At 37.0% G+C, this 17,435-nt stretch overlaps 1 protein-coding gene across 8 annotated transcripts in view; it reads right to left on the bottom strand.

Annotated features, from left to right (window-relative positions):
• Positions 1-17,435, bottom strand: part of st3gal3b (ST3 beta-galactoside alpha-2,3-sialyltransferase 3b) — a 64,822-nt gene that overhangs the window by 26,167 nt on the left and 21,220 nt on the right. For 3 of the 8 annotated variants that reach the window (XR_001640400.1, XM_016556564.1, XM_016556558.1), the window contains exons 3-7: positions 11,710-11,781; positions 11,245-11,349; positions 7,749-7,791; positions 5,074-5,166; positions 207-301 (exon numbers count right to left, since the gene is read on the bottom strand). Coding sequence is in view for 7 of the 8 variants with exons in the window: in XM_016556564.1 (XP_016412050.1) it covers positions 207-301; positions 5,074-5,166; positions 7,749-7,791; positions 11,245-11,349; positions 11,710-11,781 (408 nt within the window). In the remaining variant the exon portion in view is untranslated. The remainder of the gene's footprint in view (positions 1-206; positions 302-5,073; positions 5,167-7,748; positions 7,792-11,244; positions 11,350-11,709; positions 11,782-17,435) is intronic. The other 5 variants (XM_016556559.1, XM_016556561.1, XM_016556563.1 and 2 more) reach the window with 5 other exon arrangements.

Here is a 17,435-nt window from a genome sequence, read left to right on the forward strand (position 1 = left end):
TCTTGTGAGAGCAGGACTAAAAAAAAAAAACATCCCACATAGTCCTCTTAAGTGCTACAGACTGATTCAAACAGTTCACTCATTTTTTTTGGAAGCATTTATCAAAAGAACCAGTCTATTCATTTCTGGAAACAAGAAAGCATTTGAACAACATTGTTGTTAAGAGGCAAAGCCTACTATAAATTAATTTTAAAATGAATACATACCTTGTGTTTTGAATCCAAATGGAGGTAAATAGTTTGTAACTTTTGAAAGCCGCTTAAAGTTCCGGTCCAGAAACATGGAAGCTGGCTTACTAAACCTGCAAAAGCATGATAAACATGATATAATGAATACTACCAAGGACAACTAACATTCAGATTAATATAACTATATTTTTAATCTAAATTATGTTTAAAATTATATTTTTCATTCAGCAAATTTTGTACAGTACCAAAAACGTCTCCATAGCAACATGTCAATTCCATATCAACAGGGCTAATAACATATAGCCAAATAACACATTCACTTTCCGAACATCAGGAGGCGGGGAGTCAAAGGGGGCTTTTGTCTGCGAGAGGTCTCTGCTTTGACCTAAGTTTAAAACAGTGTGGCTGAACCAGCACCAATCAATCACAAACCCAGGCCTCCGTTCACCCCTTCTCAAGAGGAGTCAGGGGATACCCTACCCGGAGGCCATTTCCCAGCACACTCCTCTCTTAAGGCTAGATGTGCAAGCGCAACGATGAATGTCTGTGCCTCTGACCCGCAGATCCTCGCTGTCATTTCTTATCTACTCCGCCTGCTACCAAAGTGGAACACTGAGCCGCTCAAAGGTGTCAGTAGGCAGTGTGAACTTTCAGAAGCCATCAAACAAAGACATTTTTCAAAAACTAGATCCCTTTCAGGGGTCATTTAATGACTTAATTTAATAAGAACCGAGAAAGTCTCAGACAGCAGATGCATTTTCCACAAACATGCCTCTTTTCTGCTTCTGTAAGTGTGGCCACACGATGGATGTCTGTTTTTATGACCTTCCCAACTCAACAGGCTCATTATTCATTTGCAAACATAAGGATATTGGATCATTTTTTTCTCAGGTCTTTTACGATTAAGTTAGAAAATTGCAGTAGATTGGTTTGGGGTGGGAGGATGACTAACAAGGAGAGCTTGTCGAGAGGTACAAAGGGTTTGAAAAAAATTAGAGCCCCTTAAGAAAACTTAGACTAATCATGGGTCAGTAAAGAGAACACATGGGTCATTTAAAATACAGGTCCTGGGGGGAAAAAAGCTGCAGAACCCCTTTCCCAACAATCCTTTCCAAAGTACAGAGTGGCACAAGTTTTCAGCCTTTTTAGTTATAGAGGACTCCAGTTGCTTTTAAACCACCTAACTCTACAGCAACGTCCAATATGGGGAAAGTGAGGACAAAGATTTCGTCAATTGAAGAAAATGTCAAAGAGCAGCGCCAGGAAATGAGATGAGGAAATGAACGGGATCGCTATTGGCAACTGTTTAACATACTCTGATAAAAGTGTGTCTATTTCATGCACTAATCGCTTAAGGCCAGGGGATGTCCGACAATGGCAAGAAAAAAAATAAATAAATAAAAATGTCACATCGGATTCTCTCCTTATATCACCTGATAAAAGCAGACAAAGCAAGACCTTGCCAAAACAAACTGTGATTAATTAACTTGTGGCTTGTGGGGTGCATACTAACTCACATTATAAATAACTGGGTGAGAGCTTCAGGCCTAAAGACAGACAGGCGTCTGCTTGTCATAAAGGGGTCCTGAACAGGAGGCCTGTGCACATTGTGCTCATTTCCTCATGGCTATCTCTCACTGGGGGCTGTATTTTCATAACCGCCCGCTCAAGTTCAACCAAGACATTTGATTTAAGAGTCCAATACAAACAGTTTTGGGAAAGGAGTGGAGGTGTTGAAAATAAAGTGGATTCCAGGGGTGAACTAACAGAGGGTGGGATCGCATGGCTTCAGGTGGTTTCCTACACATGCAGGGTTCCCCTAATAAAATGTAACTCCTAAAGGAAGAGACAAGTGATTGCCCAAATGACCACATAATGAACATGCCAAGTGGGCATTAACTAATAGGACAATCTCTACTTTATGCAACAAATGATTATTGAGGTTGACAAGGTTTTGCCAGTTTTGTGGAGGTGCACTTAAAAACGTAAAAACATTAAAATACTAATTATATGTAGTTTTGCACATTAAACTTTCAAATCCATATCTGACTATTCAACAGAATTATTTACTATGAAAATGCATGGATAAAAATAAAATTATACTATGTGACATTGTTAAATTTGAGTCTTAAAGGGATACTCCACCCCAAAATGAAAATTTTGTCATTAATCACTTACCCCCATGTCATTCCAAACCCCTAAAAGCTTCGTTCATCTTCGGAACACAATTTAAGATATTTGGGATGAAAACCGGGAGGCTTGTGACTGTCCGATTGACTGGCAAGTAAATTACACTGTCAAGGTCCAGAAAAGTATGAAAGACATCGTCAGAATAGTCCATCTGCCATCAGTGGTTCAACCGTAACATTATGAAGTGACGAGAATATTTTTTGTACGCGAAGAAAACTAAAATAACGACTCCTCTGTGTCTCTCCGCATCACCGTAGCACCATTTTGGTGAATATCCGCTGAACACAAGCAGCGTACACTATTCTGTGTCAGCCGCACTGCACGGATGCGCTGTTTTCGTTCAAATCAAAGCGTAAATACATGTAGAAAACGTATCCTTGTGTCACGGCTGACACAGAAGAGTGTACGCTGCTTGCGTTCAGCGGATATTCTCTAAAATGGTGCTACGGTGATGCGGAGAGACAGAGGAGACGAATTGTTGAATAAAGTCATTATTTTTGTTTTCTTCGCGTACAAAAAGTATTCTCGTCGCTTCATAACTGATTAATGACAAAATTTTCATTTTGGGGTGGAGTATCCCTTTAAAGTTCTTAATCCAAACATGACAACACAATTCTGTCCTTATAGATGCAAATGAAAAATTTCCAATTACTAAACTAATATGACTATTCAATGGAAACACTTTACAATAAAATTCAATTAGTTTACATTAGTTAATAAATTAGGTATCAAGCACTAGTGATTTTTTACAGCATTTATTAATCTCATGTTAATTTCGACATATACTTGCAAGATTTTATAAAAAAAATATTAATTAACATTGTATTATTGTTATTGTATATATATATATATATTGTATTAATGAACACGGCTTAAAAAACAACAGTACATTTTAATTATAATTATTAATGAACTAATTGTTGCACATTGAAACTAATGTAAACAAACTGAAACCAATTACAAAGTGTTACTGACTGCAATTTTCAAATTCCTCTAACATGTTCAATACCTATCTCTGTTTTATACATTCAAGAATTACATAAAACGTTTCAACTGTTATTTAGTTCATGATTCTGGAAATATCTAAACTGAATCAATGTATCCTAAACATCATTAAAAATAATTTATCACACAATACAAATGCTCAAATATTTGTGTTGTAATGATGTGGCAGAAGTGCCTTTTGACCCCAAAAGACAAACAAAGACCCCGAGAACCTTGATCCATCACACGTGTTAATTAGAGGCACATTGTAGACACTGTTAACACACATGCCATTAATTGGGGACCTGTTAAAAAGCTTCAGGCACCAATTCAGTCATTGCTCTGCTTTATGCGTCCTTCTGATGCTTGTGCAGATTCTAGAGAGATAAGGACACACCAAAACTACATCTTCTGCAACGTGAACTTGTCATTCTTGTTGTCAAAATGTCTTTATTCTCTCTTCTTTAAAAAGTTATTTCATGAAAATAATATTTTCGTTTAGTCAGTTTTTGTTTAAACCAATCCAGGGCAACCATCTGACTTGGACTAAATATTGCTGTTGCTATTGTGTGATAGTTGCTGTTTTGTGATAGCTGCTCAAATCCTTTCCAAAATAATCTTGCTTGATTGGTGGAAAAGCTATTTCTAAACAATCTTATGGCGATGAGAGAAATATCCATGAACAAACCAAACCGTGATGCTTAATGTTTATCATCGCCGGGCATGCTGTAGTGGAAAAATTACTTATGCTAACAATAGCCAGCCGGAGAATTATCCTAAAGATGAGGGAACAATGTACGGATGCCAACAAATACAGAAAGTTCCATCAAAAGCCTGTGACATCACAGAGGGTCGCAGAGTGTTGTGTGACATCACTGAGGGTCACAGAGCACTCTGAGGATTCAGTCAAACTGAAGAAGTTGACTCATTCGGTCCTCCACAGTGGCTGCTTTACAGGGCTTTCTCCTCTCAGCCGCAAAGACAGAATCACTGTCCACTTCCAAAAAGAGTTACAACAGGCGCATTGTGGAGCTGGCAAGCATGCGGAAGTGGTTGTTTGTTGTGGTAGGTCACAAATTAACAAGGACTTAAAGGATCAGAGGAGCAGCTTACTGTTCAGTCACAGATATTATGAGACTGGCCTACAGGGCTCCGTAGCTGAGAAGTGACATAGTGTCTCTTGAATGGTGACGGGCGAAACCAGGGAGAGTGGAGCATATGAGGAACTTGATAAATCAGAGCTAAAGCAGTAAATCTTTAACAAAGCGGTCGTCAGTTCACAGAGTTTGTACTTCATTCTGTAGGTGACAGAAGAGCTCAATATCGCAAAGCCTTGCAGAACAAAAGCAGGTTTAAAAAACCTGAACAGATGAAAATAAAAAAGCCACAAGATTCAGTCAAAGCCTCTTTGTATTTTTCCAACCAAACTTCCATCCCATCTGCCATCTTCAAATATCCTTCCTTTGAATACCTTTTTACAACATCTTGCAATACACAAATGAATGTTGAACTGCAACAGACCTCAACACAAGTATCAGGACTCAACAATAAGAATGTTTAGACATTTTTGTGTTAGAAAAAATTCTCTTTAAGTTTATCTAATAATTTCAACATCTTGTATCTTAGAAAAAACAAATTGCTCCGGTTTGCAAGGCAGTGGGTCTTATTGTTGAACCCTGTGTATTACATTCATAAAGAAATCTGTTCATACTTTGGATAGATAGCACTGATTTTGGCAGCTGCATAACCAGGTTTACAGGCTCCTTCACTGAGGTTTCCGTACTTGTACACCAACTCCGGTGGCCTGTAGACAGTTAGAGAGGAGAAGAAAGAGAAGGCATTCATTTTAATTAGACAGGATTGTAAATGTTAAACCTGACAGGAATATCACACAGAATAACTATGCTAAAGGGTAATGTTTAATCTGAGGTATATAGTTTTTATCTAGCCTGGCATATGATGGATGACATCTAGAGCAGGATGTGATGGATTACTTTTGAAAAACTCAGTTTATCCCTGATGTGTTAAATAAATGAAATAGTCAAACAATAGGAACGCAACTCATTTTGCTGGCTGCACAAACAGTGAGTGTGTTTATTTCATACTTTTGTTCTGAAAGAATGTTCCAAGCTCAAAACACACTCTAAAGATAGCATTTGTGACATGATGTTAACACAGCACAGAAAATTTTTTTTGACTTGCCCATCAGTTTTTTTTTTTTTATAGGAAAAAGGCAAAAACTTGTTACACACTTACAATGGAACTAACAGGGCCAGAGTTCTGGGCTGTTTAAAAGCAGAAATGTGAAGTACTTAGACGAGTTACTCCATAAAAACAGTTTATTATTCTATGAAGCTATGAAGTTGCCTACTTTTCTAGATGAATAAACATCTGGTTATGCGTGACAGAAGTTTGTTCCATGCAAACAATGCTTAGAGAGAGCTATGCCATATAAACAGTGTAATGTTTAGAATATTAATTTTTTTTTAAGGTTTTAAAGTTTCTTGCCTCCATTATAGGCACCTTACTGTAATCATTTAGTTTTAACTTTTTTACGGATCATGTAACATTAAGACTGGGGTAATGACTGCTAAAGATTCAGTTTTGCCATCACAGGAATAAAATACATTTTAAAATATATTAAAATAAAAGGAGTTATTTTAACTTGTAATATTTTTCACAATATTACTGTATTTTGATCAAATAAAACCTCAGATGCAACCTCAGTGATCGTAAGTGACTTATTTCAAAAACATTTTAAAACCCCCAAACTTTTGAACGGTAGTGCATAATTTATCAAAAAGTTGTAACAATAATGACATATTGAGAATTCCTCTAAATTGATGGGGACAGCTGACATTCTCCTACCACCTGAACTGAGCAGTGTCATTAATAACCTGCAGCAGTTCAAATAAACAGGTGAGGAGGACACAGGTCATGTCTGAGAGGCCAGTGGGCAGAGTGCGAGAGAGAGAGAGAGAGAGTGCGAGAGAGAGAGAGAATAAAATTAAGACTATCAGAGACTGGAGGTGGGTGAGAATAGACACATGCTGGCTGGACCACCTTGTTAAATGGCAACTAAAGAAGCAACTGTGGAGAGTCTCAATATTGGATTAAAATCACTATCAGAAAACTGTATGAGCTCTTCTGAAGTGACAGTAGCACATTAAAAAAAAAACTATGATCTCTGAGATTACATTGTTGATTAGAAAGCCGAAGCCCCAGGTTTCAACACCAAATCACATTGTCCTACACTAAGTACCTTTTCAACGGTTTAAATAAAAGCCACAAGACACTTATTTGCTGAAGCCTTCATTTTGATGAAGTGGTTGGCCCAAAGGGACAATGTCGTATTTTGTTGTCGTGACAGCTCTGAATCTTTAAGCAGCAGAGAGGATGGTGGATTGAGGCCAGCTGAATGATGAAGTGCACCACACAGACAGTTTTTGCTCACAGCGTCAATGAAATCTAAACCTGTCGAAGGCTTAGCTTATTGTATGTGTGCATGGTGTGGACAGACATGTCTTCTCTCACTGAAAAATTAGGGTGAGGTGAGAGTCTGAGAGTTTGGCTGCTTTAAAGATGAAATGTAAACATATACCTACCACACACAGACCTATAATACATCACACCTTGTGCCAAAAAGCCAAAAGCCTTTATTGCTTTTAAGACTTAGTACCCTAGATTTTCATTTTATTTATATTTTATTATTTTTACAACAACTTGTTCTTACAACACTACCATTCAAAAATGTAAGCTGTTTTTTTTTAAAGAAATTAATACTTTTATTCAGTAAAGTCACATTAAATTGATTAAAAGTGACAGTAAACAAATTTGAAAAAAGAGATAAAGTGTCACAGATTCCACTAAAATATTAAGCAACACAACGGTTTTCAACTTTGATAAACTTTTCTTCAGCAGGAAATCAGCATTTCTGTAGGATCATGTGACACTGACGACTAGAGTAATGTCTGCTGAAAATTCAGCAATGTGAAAAAAAACAAAACATACCAACCTCTACTTTTAAATGGTAGTGTATATAACTTTTGTTGTATACAATTTATTCTGGAACAGCAATAACATTTGTATTTTTAGAAATCAATTTCTTGCACTTGAAGACAAATGAACTAAACTAGAGAAACCATAAAGGTAATGTGGTGAAAAATAAATGGTTAATCATAAAATCCTAAATATATTTCTAATAATATACATTTTATTGTAAAAAAAAAAAATAATAATAATAATAAAATCATTCAAATGAATTTAAAAGACAGTTTGCTTTTGATCACTGTAATAACTTTTGATTTTAACTTTTTGATTTCAAGTCATTTTTCTCTCTATTGGTGAAATGTATAAGGAAGGAATTGTATACTACAGAATACTTACAGCTTTGTGTCCAGATTCAGCAAGAACCCTTGCTTATCAAACACTGTGAAGAAAAATGACAATGAGCATTAATTCAGAACATCATCAGTCAAACAAAAAGAAAATGTAGATCGTCTCTTGTTATGCCTTCATCCTGCCAAAATGCATGTCTAGTGCATTTTGAGACAACTAAAGATGTTAATGTTAACATTCATACAGATCTCATAGTTATCATCTAAAGGATTTTAGTTTATGTAGAAGCAGCAGCAATATTAGATTAAACCAGCCAAACATTCCACGTTCAGCTGGGAAACTGTGTTAAAAAGCAGCTGTCCACCTATGCAGGCTTCATTAGACCATAGGTGTCTATGAGGTGTCAATGAAGCGAAGCCTTTTAATAAATGAGAGAGAGAGAGAGAGAGAGAGAGAGAGAGAGAGAAATAAAAGTGTGAGTGGTGGAAAAAAGGGAAAAAGTACTAAACCAAAACAGACTGCTATGCATAAGTTCTTAATTTCTTCAACAGTAATAGGTTTGTTTTTGTTTTTTTTGCATGCTTGTGGTGATAGCCAGAGCAATGCAGCTAGAAACAAACAGACATTTAACAAAAGACCAACAATTTACCAGGCAGACTGAAATGGCTCAGTAAAAAGATTGATGAACAGGTAAATGTCAATCAAAACATATGACATTAATTCAGCTGCTACATTCTCATTAGCATCAGTGAGGACAGCACTGCATATCATATGACACAAAGGCATGGAAAGGGAGAATTTGAGAACTCCACTGATGCTCAAGTCTCCAGACAGATGCTGCAGAATGGAGAGGAGGAGGAACTGGTTAGAAAGTGACCACTGCTGAAACCAAAAGGAACATTAAGCAGATGCTATTATTCACAGCAACTTGCAGTTGGCCATTCGCTACAACAGACCCTCCAAGTATGTCTTAACTGTCTTGCTGAGGGGCTCTGCAGCAGTAGAGAAGTGTAATCTCAGTAACTCATCACCAGCAAGCAAACGCCTAGATACCTGGGAGGCCAACCCTTTCAGATGGTGCCCCAAGTCTTTGTTTACAACTTCACAGGGATGTAAAGTGGAATTGCAGGGAAAGAAAAAAAAAAAAGAAAGAAAGAAAGAAAAAAACAACAACAGGCCTCATTCATTAAACACAAGCAGAATTATTTTTTTTCTCAGCACAAATAATTTGTAAAACTGTTCTGAAGTTTTCAGATTCATGAAAGTGTTCGTATTTTCAAAATGTTAGCTGGTATTAGATTACTAGTCAGTTATAAGCACCACTAGTATCCGCACGTTTAACTATCAAATCTGAGGTTTACGATACATTACGATACAATCAGGAGGACAGATATCGGAAAGGTCCATTTACTCATTTATTTACTAAAGTTTCATGAATGAGGCCCAATGTCTCTTTGAGGTCTGGTAGGTCTAATTTGGTTTAGCAGTGTGACACTGACAGCCTGCAATTCACTGTGATTTACAGTATATGTTCTGCAAGTCTTTGTAAAATGAAGGGTGAAAACTAATTTATATTACACATTTATAACAGCACATTCTGCCCTAGGCATAAAGACACTCATTCTGAGTTATGAAGGCTAAGATGTGGTTACTGCTATTGGATGTGTCTCAATGACTGTTTATACTTATTAAAAATTTATTAAAAAATTATAATCAATAAAAAATAAAATATATATTTTTTTTTCATAGGAATATCAGGCAATTTGCATATATACCTGCTAATCATCGTTATATTTTAATGGATTTACTTAAAATAAAAAATCATGTTAACTAAGTAGTTTTTCTAAAATGCTTTTATAGAACTGTCTGTTAAACCCTGTCATGCAATCACAATTTTCTTTTAAAAACAATAAAATTGAAATGATCTGTGATGTCATATAAAAACATTTCTTTGAAAAATTACCACATTTTTAAATAGGTTTCTCTTGGAGACTTTATCAACATTTCATTGTTTACACTTACACTGGGCTCATTAAGATCAAATTTAACTCCGTTATGGAAAAAAAAGATTTTGGTAAAAAGCACAAGAATACTCATTGTAAATAAATGGAATTCACTGTCTATGGTGGTTATGGCCCCTGTGCTTTGGGCCTGAAAATGTGATTTCTTTCAAGTTCAGTACACATGGCTGTCAGTCGATTAAAAATTTTAATCTAATTACATGTGGAGATTAATTATTCACATTTTTGCTAATTAAAATTGGCTGTGAAAATACCCCCGAAAGATAATTTAAAGCCATTACTTATTTAAATTAGAAAAGCATCAAGTAGATACTAAAAAAATTAGCAACATAAAATTTATTACATAAATGTTTAGGCTACAACGGCCTAACAAACTATGGAGCATAAAAGAAGATAATTTGAGAAACATCTCAGTATTTTTTGTTCATACAATGAAAGTAATTGTCAACAAAATCAGCTTGGTTACAAACAGTCTTCAAAATACTTTCTTTTATGTTCCACGAAAGAAAGTAAGTGTTACAGGTTTGAAACGACATGAGGGTGAGTAAATGACAGATTTTTTTTTTTTTTGGTTAACTATCCATTTTTTAATGTAATGATACTTACAAGAAACTAAAACTGCCAGAAGGTGGTGATACATATCTTTGAGTAAAGCATCGAGTCATTCCTTCAATAGCGGATTCATTCAGGAATTAAGTAAACTTTGGCCCTGCCCCAAAACGCACCCTAAACCCTTGCGGTCTTCCTCGGAGTCCATACTTCAGTGACGTAATGCCGCTTTGACTGTCGGGTAGAAGTCTGCCGCAGAGCTCGCCTCAGTGCGGGCTCAGCAGAAGTGCGCATCAAGGGTGCATAGTGGCTGCAAAGGGAGCGCTCGCGAGCACCCTTCTGAAAGCTAAAATCACCAATGGGACACCCTGCGGTCTCGTGGACTTAACGGACATGCGTATGCGACGGCCTTTATAGGTCCGCAAGATCACAAGTGCACATGAAGTGTGCCATTTGGGACAGGGCCTTTATGAATGTGCCACTGAATCACTGGTTCACCAGATTCGTTCAAAAAGCAGATTCACCACTGAGTTGCTCAGAGACGCACAATTCTGCTGTGACTTTATAGGTTATATTATTGTTGGAATAATTGAGCAAAAACAGAAAATATTGCAAATATTTGCACTCGTGCTATTTGGGACAAAACTTGTGTGGTATTGCTCTCACTGCTCGTGTGATATCATTGTGTGTGTGTGTGTGTGTGTGTGTATAAAACAAAACACTACAGTTATTGTGCCAGTCGTTATTTAGAAACTTGTCAGGCATTGAGCGGGCCACCATGCAGGTATAGGTGTCTATCCTGGCCAGTCTGAGCTTTGCTGTTATTGAGCACCACCTGTTATTATCTTGATATTTGCCACACTTTCAGTGTGAAAAGACTTTAATTGGTTTGTTTTTTGTTCGTTCTCATATTGCGTTTGGTGTGAAAGGGTCTTTCGTGTGTAATGTATTAGAGGACATTATCTCAGGACTACCAGGCCTGCTGGGGTTCTCATGTTGACCAGAGTGCACTCTTTGCAGCGAGGCTGTACCTGAGCCTACTATTCGTCCCACGGAGACAGGGCCCTCCACCACCGGCTCTGAAACACAAGACCATCAGTTAGGCCCGGTGGTTCTGTGCTTGATACAATATTCTGGAAACTTTAAGGTCACGCTGAATGACCCTCAGGCCAAACCCTCAATGCCCAACCTATTCCAAACAGTATGAACTAGAAAGCTGCATTAGTTCCAGGAATTACATGAGGTTGAAGAAAGTTTAGGATGCCCATCACCATAATTTCCAGTTGATACCATTGGCTGCCTGTGCAGTAAAATTTTGATAAAAAATTAAAAAAAACACTCCAGAGAGATTGGGTGTTAGTGCCCACTGGGAAGCCCGTTGATTATTTCACCAGTCCCCAATAATTGCCACAACGGAAGGAGCGGTGGAGAGTTTCTACCTTTGGTCACAGTGGATTTGACAGAAACACTAGTGACTTTACTGACTTTTACTGTGGGCTCCACATCTTTATCTGTGAAACAAGAGAGTTATGAATTAGCAGACCTGCTAAAATATTTGAAAGTCAAACAGCTGATAATGAGGGTTAACTTTTTCAACATGTGCAAACCAGAAACACACATCACCATACAGTGCTTTCAGAAAGTTTTAAGTTTGCATGCCACAGAACTTTTTCCCAAAATGGGCAAAACAGATTTAAGACCAACTTTGAAAATCATGAGAGTAAGTCTTTAACATAACACTATGTCTCCACTGCACCAAAGCAACATGTCATCTTACAATATTCACTAATATGGACCAATCATCTGTAAGTTTGATGCTAGACTTTAGCAACATTAAAACTTTAGCCTATTGAAACTTATTTTTTGCCTAGGTTATTTTATATTATCATATTTTACACAATGTATGTATTGCTGCTACTGCATATAGAGCTCAAAGCAAAGATGATTTAAATTAGAAGGCCAGACAGCAGAAGAAGAAAAAAAAAAATCACAAGATAATGAATTAAATAATTAATATATTATTTAAGGCAAAAATAACTTTGAGGCAAAAACCTCAATATTTGTAACAATATTTTTTCAGACAAACAAGAAAAAGTGTAGCTCTTAGGGTTGGGTATCGTTTGGGTTTTTTTCGATACCAGTGCCAAATCGATACTTTTAAAACGGTTCCGGTGCCTAAACGGTGCCTGAACCGATACTTATAAAAAAAATATATATATATTTTTTTTTTTAAATTCCCCAAAAAATGATGGATTGGCCATTAGCACTATAAACACATGATGTCTGTTTCATTCATACTGGACACCAGAGGGCGCCCTCGCACAGAAAATCCACATATCCAGTGACAGAAGTAGCGAAACTCATGACCCTCCAGGAAATCCCTTATATGGACAAAGGCATTGCTATTATAGCTGTAACTGAGACAATAAACCATCGACTGCGACAATATAGTTCATCTGTGTTATTCAAGCCATCTCTGGTATTTTCATAATTAAGTATATTTATAATCCATTGCTAATCGATGTATTCTTTTTAAAGTAGCCTATGGAACATATTTTCTGCCTCATTCTGTGACAAGAAGCCACATCAGATCACAAAAGGAAGTATTTGACTGGTGTTGTGGAGTAAAAAGGTTATAATGTTCTCTTTTGTTGGACAACAGGTTTAGTAATGTGAATACAAGGGAAGTTTAGTTTTAGGCATTTTAGTTTAAGCATGTTTAGCTTAGTTAACGGAAGGCTACCTGCTGCCATCAGAGCAATTACTGCATTCACACGCTCCTCGGATGCTCTCATTCCCAGAGTTGTGCTTTTAAGTCGGAATGTGAAAACAACATGGACACTCTCATTACTACAAAGATTTGTTGGATTTGTATTTTTTAGAGCTTTCCGACTTGTTCACGTGCATTTTCTGAGTCGGGAAATTATTTTTCACGTGCGGTGCCGGTGATGATGTTTCGGAGAACCAGAGGACAAATATTTCAATCGATCGCTCAGGCATGGCACCGAAATGATCTTTTGAAAGATGGGATCTTTCTAGTTTTAATGCAACATGAGGCTTGGGTGTAACAGCTCTTCTATGAACCTGAATCTGGGGAGGTTCTATCATTCCTCCCTTAATAACACATTATACATAAGGAGCATCTGTAAAATAAAACTAATTTTCAGGCATCTGTACAGATTCTCTATGATTCAAACTGAAGTCAAACTATGTGAACTGTAAGACCTTCTGGCAAACACCTTTCTAAACAAGGCCCAACTTATTTATCACTAGTGGAGCTTTTTAAGCAGTGTCATGGCATCTTTTTTTAATACATTTGCTAAATATACAAATGTTATCATACTTCCAAGCATTGTATTTGCGTGTTTAGGTAACTCTACAGCAATCAAACCAGAGCACTGGGTTCTTGCCTATTCCTTGCCATTTATCATCAAAATAGGGTTGCGTTTCCTTCCCTCATAGCCTTTTCAGAGCCATTTATTGTGATTTGTCTTTACAATGTGTCCTAAAGTGCCTTTCATAACAGGGGTTAGGTTCAAAGAAACCCATCCCAGGTTCACAAAATTTTCCAGAACAAACTGGGCGCAGCTGTTGAAATGTGCCGTTTATAATTAATCTAACTTTTTCCACAGAGGTTCAAGATACCGAAGTCAGCGAAGGCAAACATGAATTGAACAAACTGAGAATAGCTTGCCTGCTGAACACTAAATAATCTCAGAGACTGTACATGGGGAGGGGAATAAATGAAGAAACCTGCCAAATTCATTTCCTCAGCTGCGTTTCTGAGACCCAATAAGAAATCATTAATCAATAAAACGTCAAAATAATTGCAGCAACCAAATAGTTATTTGCTTCATCATTGGTCAGACTCTTTTATACAAGAAATGAAAACATGTTCTTCTGTCTTATCAAGTAGAACATCAATCATATTTATACTATTTACACATTTCGGGCCCCTTTGCAGACCAGGAACATGAGGACCGTTCTTACCCCTTTTCCAACAGCATGCTAAAGTACTTTAGTGTTACTGTTGTACATGATAAACATCCTCTTGCTGTGGTGAGTGTGTGTGTGTGTGTGTGAGAGAAGTAAAGCCACCTTTTCACTAGCTCCTACATTACCATTACTCTAGATTGTCTCATTCCGCCCCCTAGTGGCAGTTGCATGGGACATTCAAATTGGTAGTGAAGCTACTCTCCACTTAAATTCATTGGTAAAATTAATAAATAATGAATGTGAATATATCCACAAAAAATAAATAAATAAATAAATAAACACAGTATGTTTTATAGGGCTAATCAATGTAAATATTTATTTAACAATTATGAAATTATTACAGACAATTATTCAAAACAGCCCATTTTACAGAAGTTCAAAGAAAAATGTTTTATTGGAATCTCATGATTTGATTGTAACACATTACATTCAGCCTGGCTGAAAAATATTTCAACGCGGCCAAAACTCAAATAGTGTTTGAAAATTCTGCATATACATATGAGTGTCTCCCTACACTCTCAAACTACTTTATAATATTTTATATTTTTATGCATAATATGAAATACATGTAAATTACATAGAGAAATATAAGATGTTACATTAAAGATGTTGATTCTATCTATTGTTTTTATTTTGATTGTCATTAACATGGCTAATTGGGGTTGTATTTATTTTTCGTCATTAAAATTATGTACACAGCCTTGTACCTTTTTTTCCCCCCTCCAATCAAAGTCTGTAATGTTTTGATTAATCTCATAGCTGGTTGGTTTGGTTCATGGCTTTTAACTCAAAGACTTAAAAAAAAATCCTTATGGGAAAATTACTTGCGGAATGAAGGTTTCTGAAAAAGTGGGCAGGCACTGTTGCAATGTCCAATAATATCTAATGTGCAATAGAACTATTTAACGAACATGCATTGAACTATGGTTAAACTTACAATGATGGTTTTATCATCTTAGTGTTGTTTTTCAAAACGTTATTAATACACCAGTGTTGTTAAAATCGTTTTTAGAAAGAGAAACGGTCATTGAAGCATTAATACATCAAGTCTTTCCAGCGCCCACTGTGAATCTGACCCTGTACTGTGACGCTCTCCCTCCCTCTAGTGGCTGAAAATGGTTGCAGTGAAATTAAAATGTAAATAGCATCTTGTTTTGGGATTCACCTAATAAAAACAACAGCACTGTAATGGAAGAACATTAAAGACCTCACTTTTAACATTAATATCTCTGCAACCTTTCATTAGACAAGTACAAAGTCTGTGTCTCTACAGTATGTCCCTACTCTTGATGTCTATAAAGGTTCATGGAACTTGGCACTACTTATTTCCAAAATAAAAATATGCAAAACAAAACTAAACAAACAAACAAGAATAAGATATGCCTACAGAAAATATAAAAGGTAAAAGCCGCCTTTCCACTGTCTCCAACATTTGGATGCGATTGTCGTATTTCTCCCCCTAGCGGCAGTCGCACAGAACTTTCAAACTGGTCGCGTGACGCAACCGTCAAGCCGCCTTTCCACCGTCTCCAACATTTGGATACGATTGTTGAATTTCTCCTCCTAGTGGCAGTCGCACAGAATTATTTCTGTCATAATTATTCTAAAGCGACATTGTACAGAAATAGTGCTTTCTGAATAACGTTAAAGGGGAAAAATATTGGTAATTCGGACCTCGCGCTCACAGTTTTGAGTAGAATACATCACATCCGGTCAGGCGGTCGCATACGGTCTAGCCGCAGAAGTACAAATATTTTAACGCACCCGAAGCTCAAATCAGATCCGAATTTTCTGCATACGCATATGATCGGAACTCCACGCAGCTCCCGCACTACTCTCCATTGGAAATGAATGATTTCCGGTCTATCGCTTGTCGTTTCTCGGAGATGGTGGAAAGGTGGCTTCACCCTCGGCTTATCATCATGGCAAAATGTAAGCTTTTAATGAATATAATGAATGTATGAATATATCCACACATAAACAAATGACTCCCCAAATAAAAACACAACTTTTATGGGGCTAATCAACATTAGGGGCTAATCCTATTATGCTTTTTCACTTTTTGAATTTTAGTCAGTGTGTAGTGTGTTTGGGCATAAAAAAGATCTACAAAGTTACAAATCTCAAAGTCCACTCCAAAGGGAGGTATTTCGTTTTTAAAAAATCCTTTTTCAAGAACTACAACGAACGGCTCATTTGGACTACAGCGTTGTTTTCCGGGCTTTGTGATATCACAAAGCGGCCCATTAGAATATCATTAAAATAATTCCCAAATAATTCCCGCCTACAGAAATTCGAATGGTTGGGGGGTGGGGAGGGGCGAGGTTGTGGTTAGAACGCTTGGTTGAGTGACATCAGACAAGACGACGACGACGAAGAAGTGCTGCTGCAGAGTTAGTACATCAGAGAAAACGATGAAGAAGAAGAGCTGCTGTAGCGTCAAGTTTTCACCGTGTCGAAGAAACGCTGTTTTTTTTTTCTTCATAAATTGCTGACAGTACAATACTGGACAATGATGTAATTTGCAGAACTTACACTTCAATTATGAGACTATGGTATAAATAAATTCAACTGTATAACAGTTTCACTGCAATTCATGTTGTTATGTTAGAATTAAAGAACAATAAACATAATACATATTACCGTTGTACATAGTAAATGCACTTATTTTTAAGCGGTTGTTGACATCGTATCTAAAACGTGATTTAGCCAACAAAAAAACAATAACGTTACCACTCTAATATGTCTTGCGATATCCGTGCGTGCAAAGATTCTGCACGATCCTCTTGTTCAATATTCTCAAGGTCTGAATCCAGCTCAAATTGATATGGCAATATTGATGCCATTCTTTATACCGGAGCAGACGGAACTTGCTGCTTTGGCAAGGGGCGGGGCAGTACTGAAACACCGTCTAAGCTGTTCGCCAATCACTACGCACTGGGGCAGCTAACCAATCACAACACATTTCGTTTTTTTCGAAAGGCGGGCCTTCATTAAAACCCAGAACTAATCGAGCCGTTTGTGCCAGGCTGGGGAAAAAGGTATTTTAATAATGTAAATTATGTGAAAAAGAATGCGTTTTTCGAAACACCAAGCATGAGAGCATGTTCTAGTACACCCCCAAAACAAAATCAAGACTTTGTAAAAGAGCATAATAGGACCCCTTTAA

The sequence above is a fragment of the Sinocyclocheilus rhinocerous genome, unplaced genomic scaffold, assembly GCF_001515625.1.
Source record: "Sinocyclocheilus rhinocerous isolate Xijiao unplaced genomic scaffold, SAMN03320098_v1.1 scaffold1458, whole genome shotgun sequence".
Lineage (NCBI taxonomy): Eukaryota > Metazoa > Chordata > Actinopteri > Cypriniformes > Cyprinidae > Sinocyclocheilus > Sinocyclocheilus rhinocerous.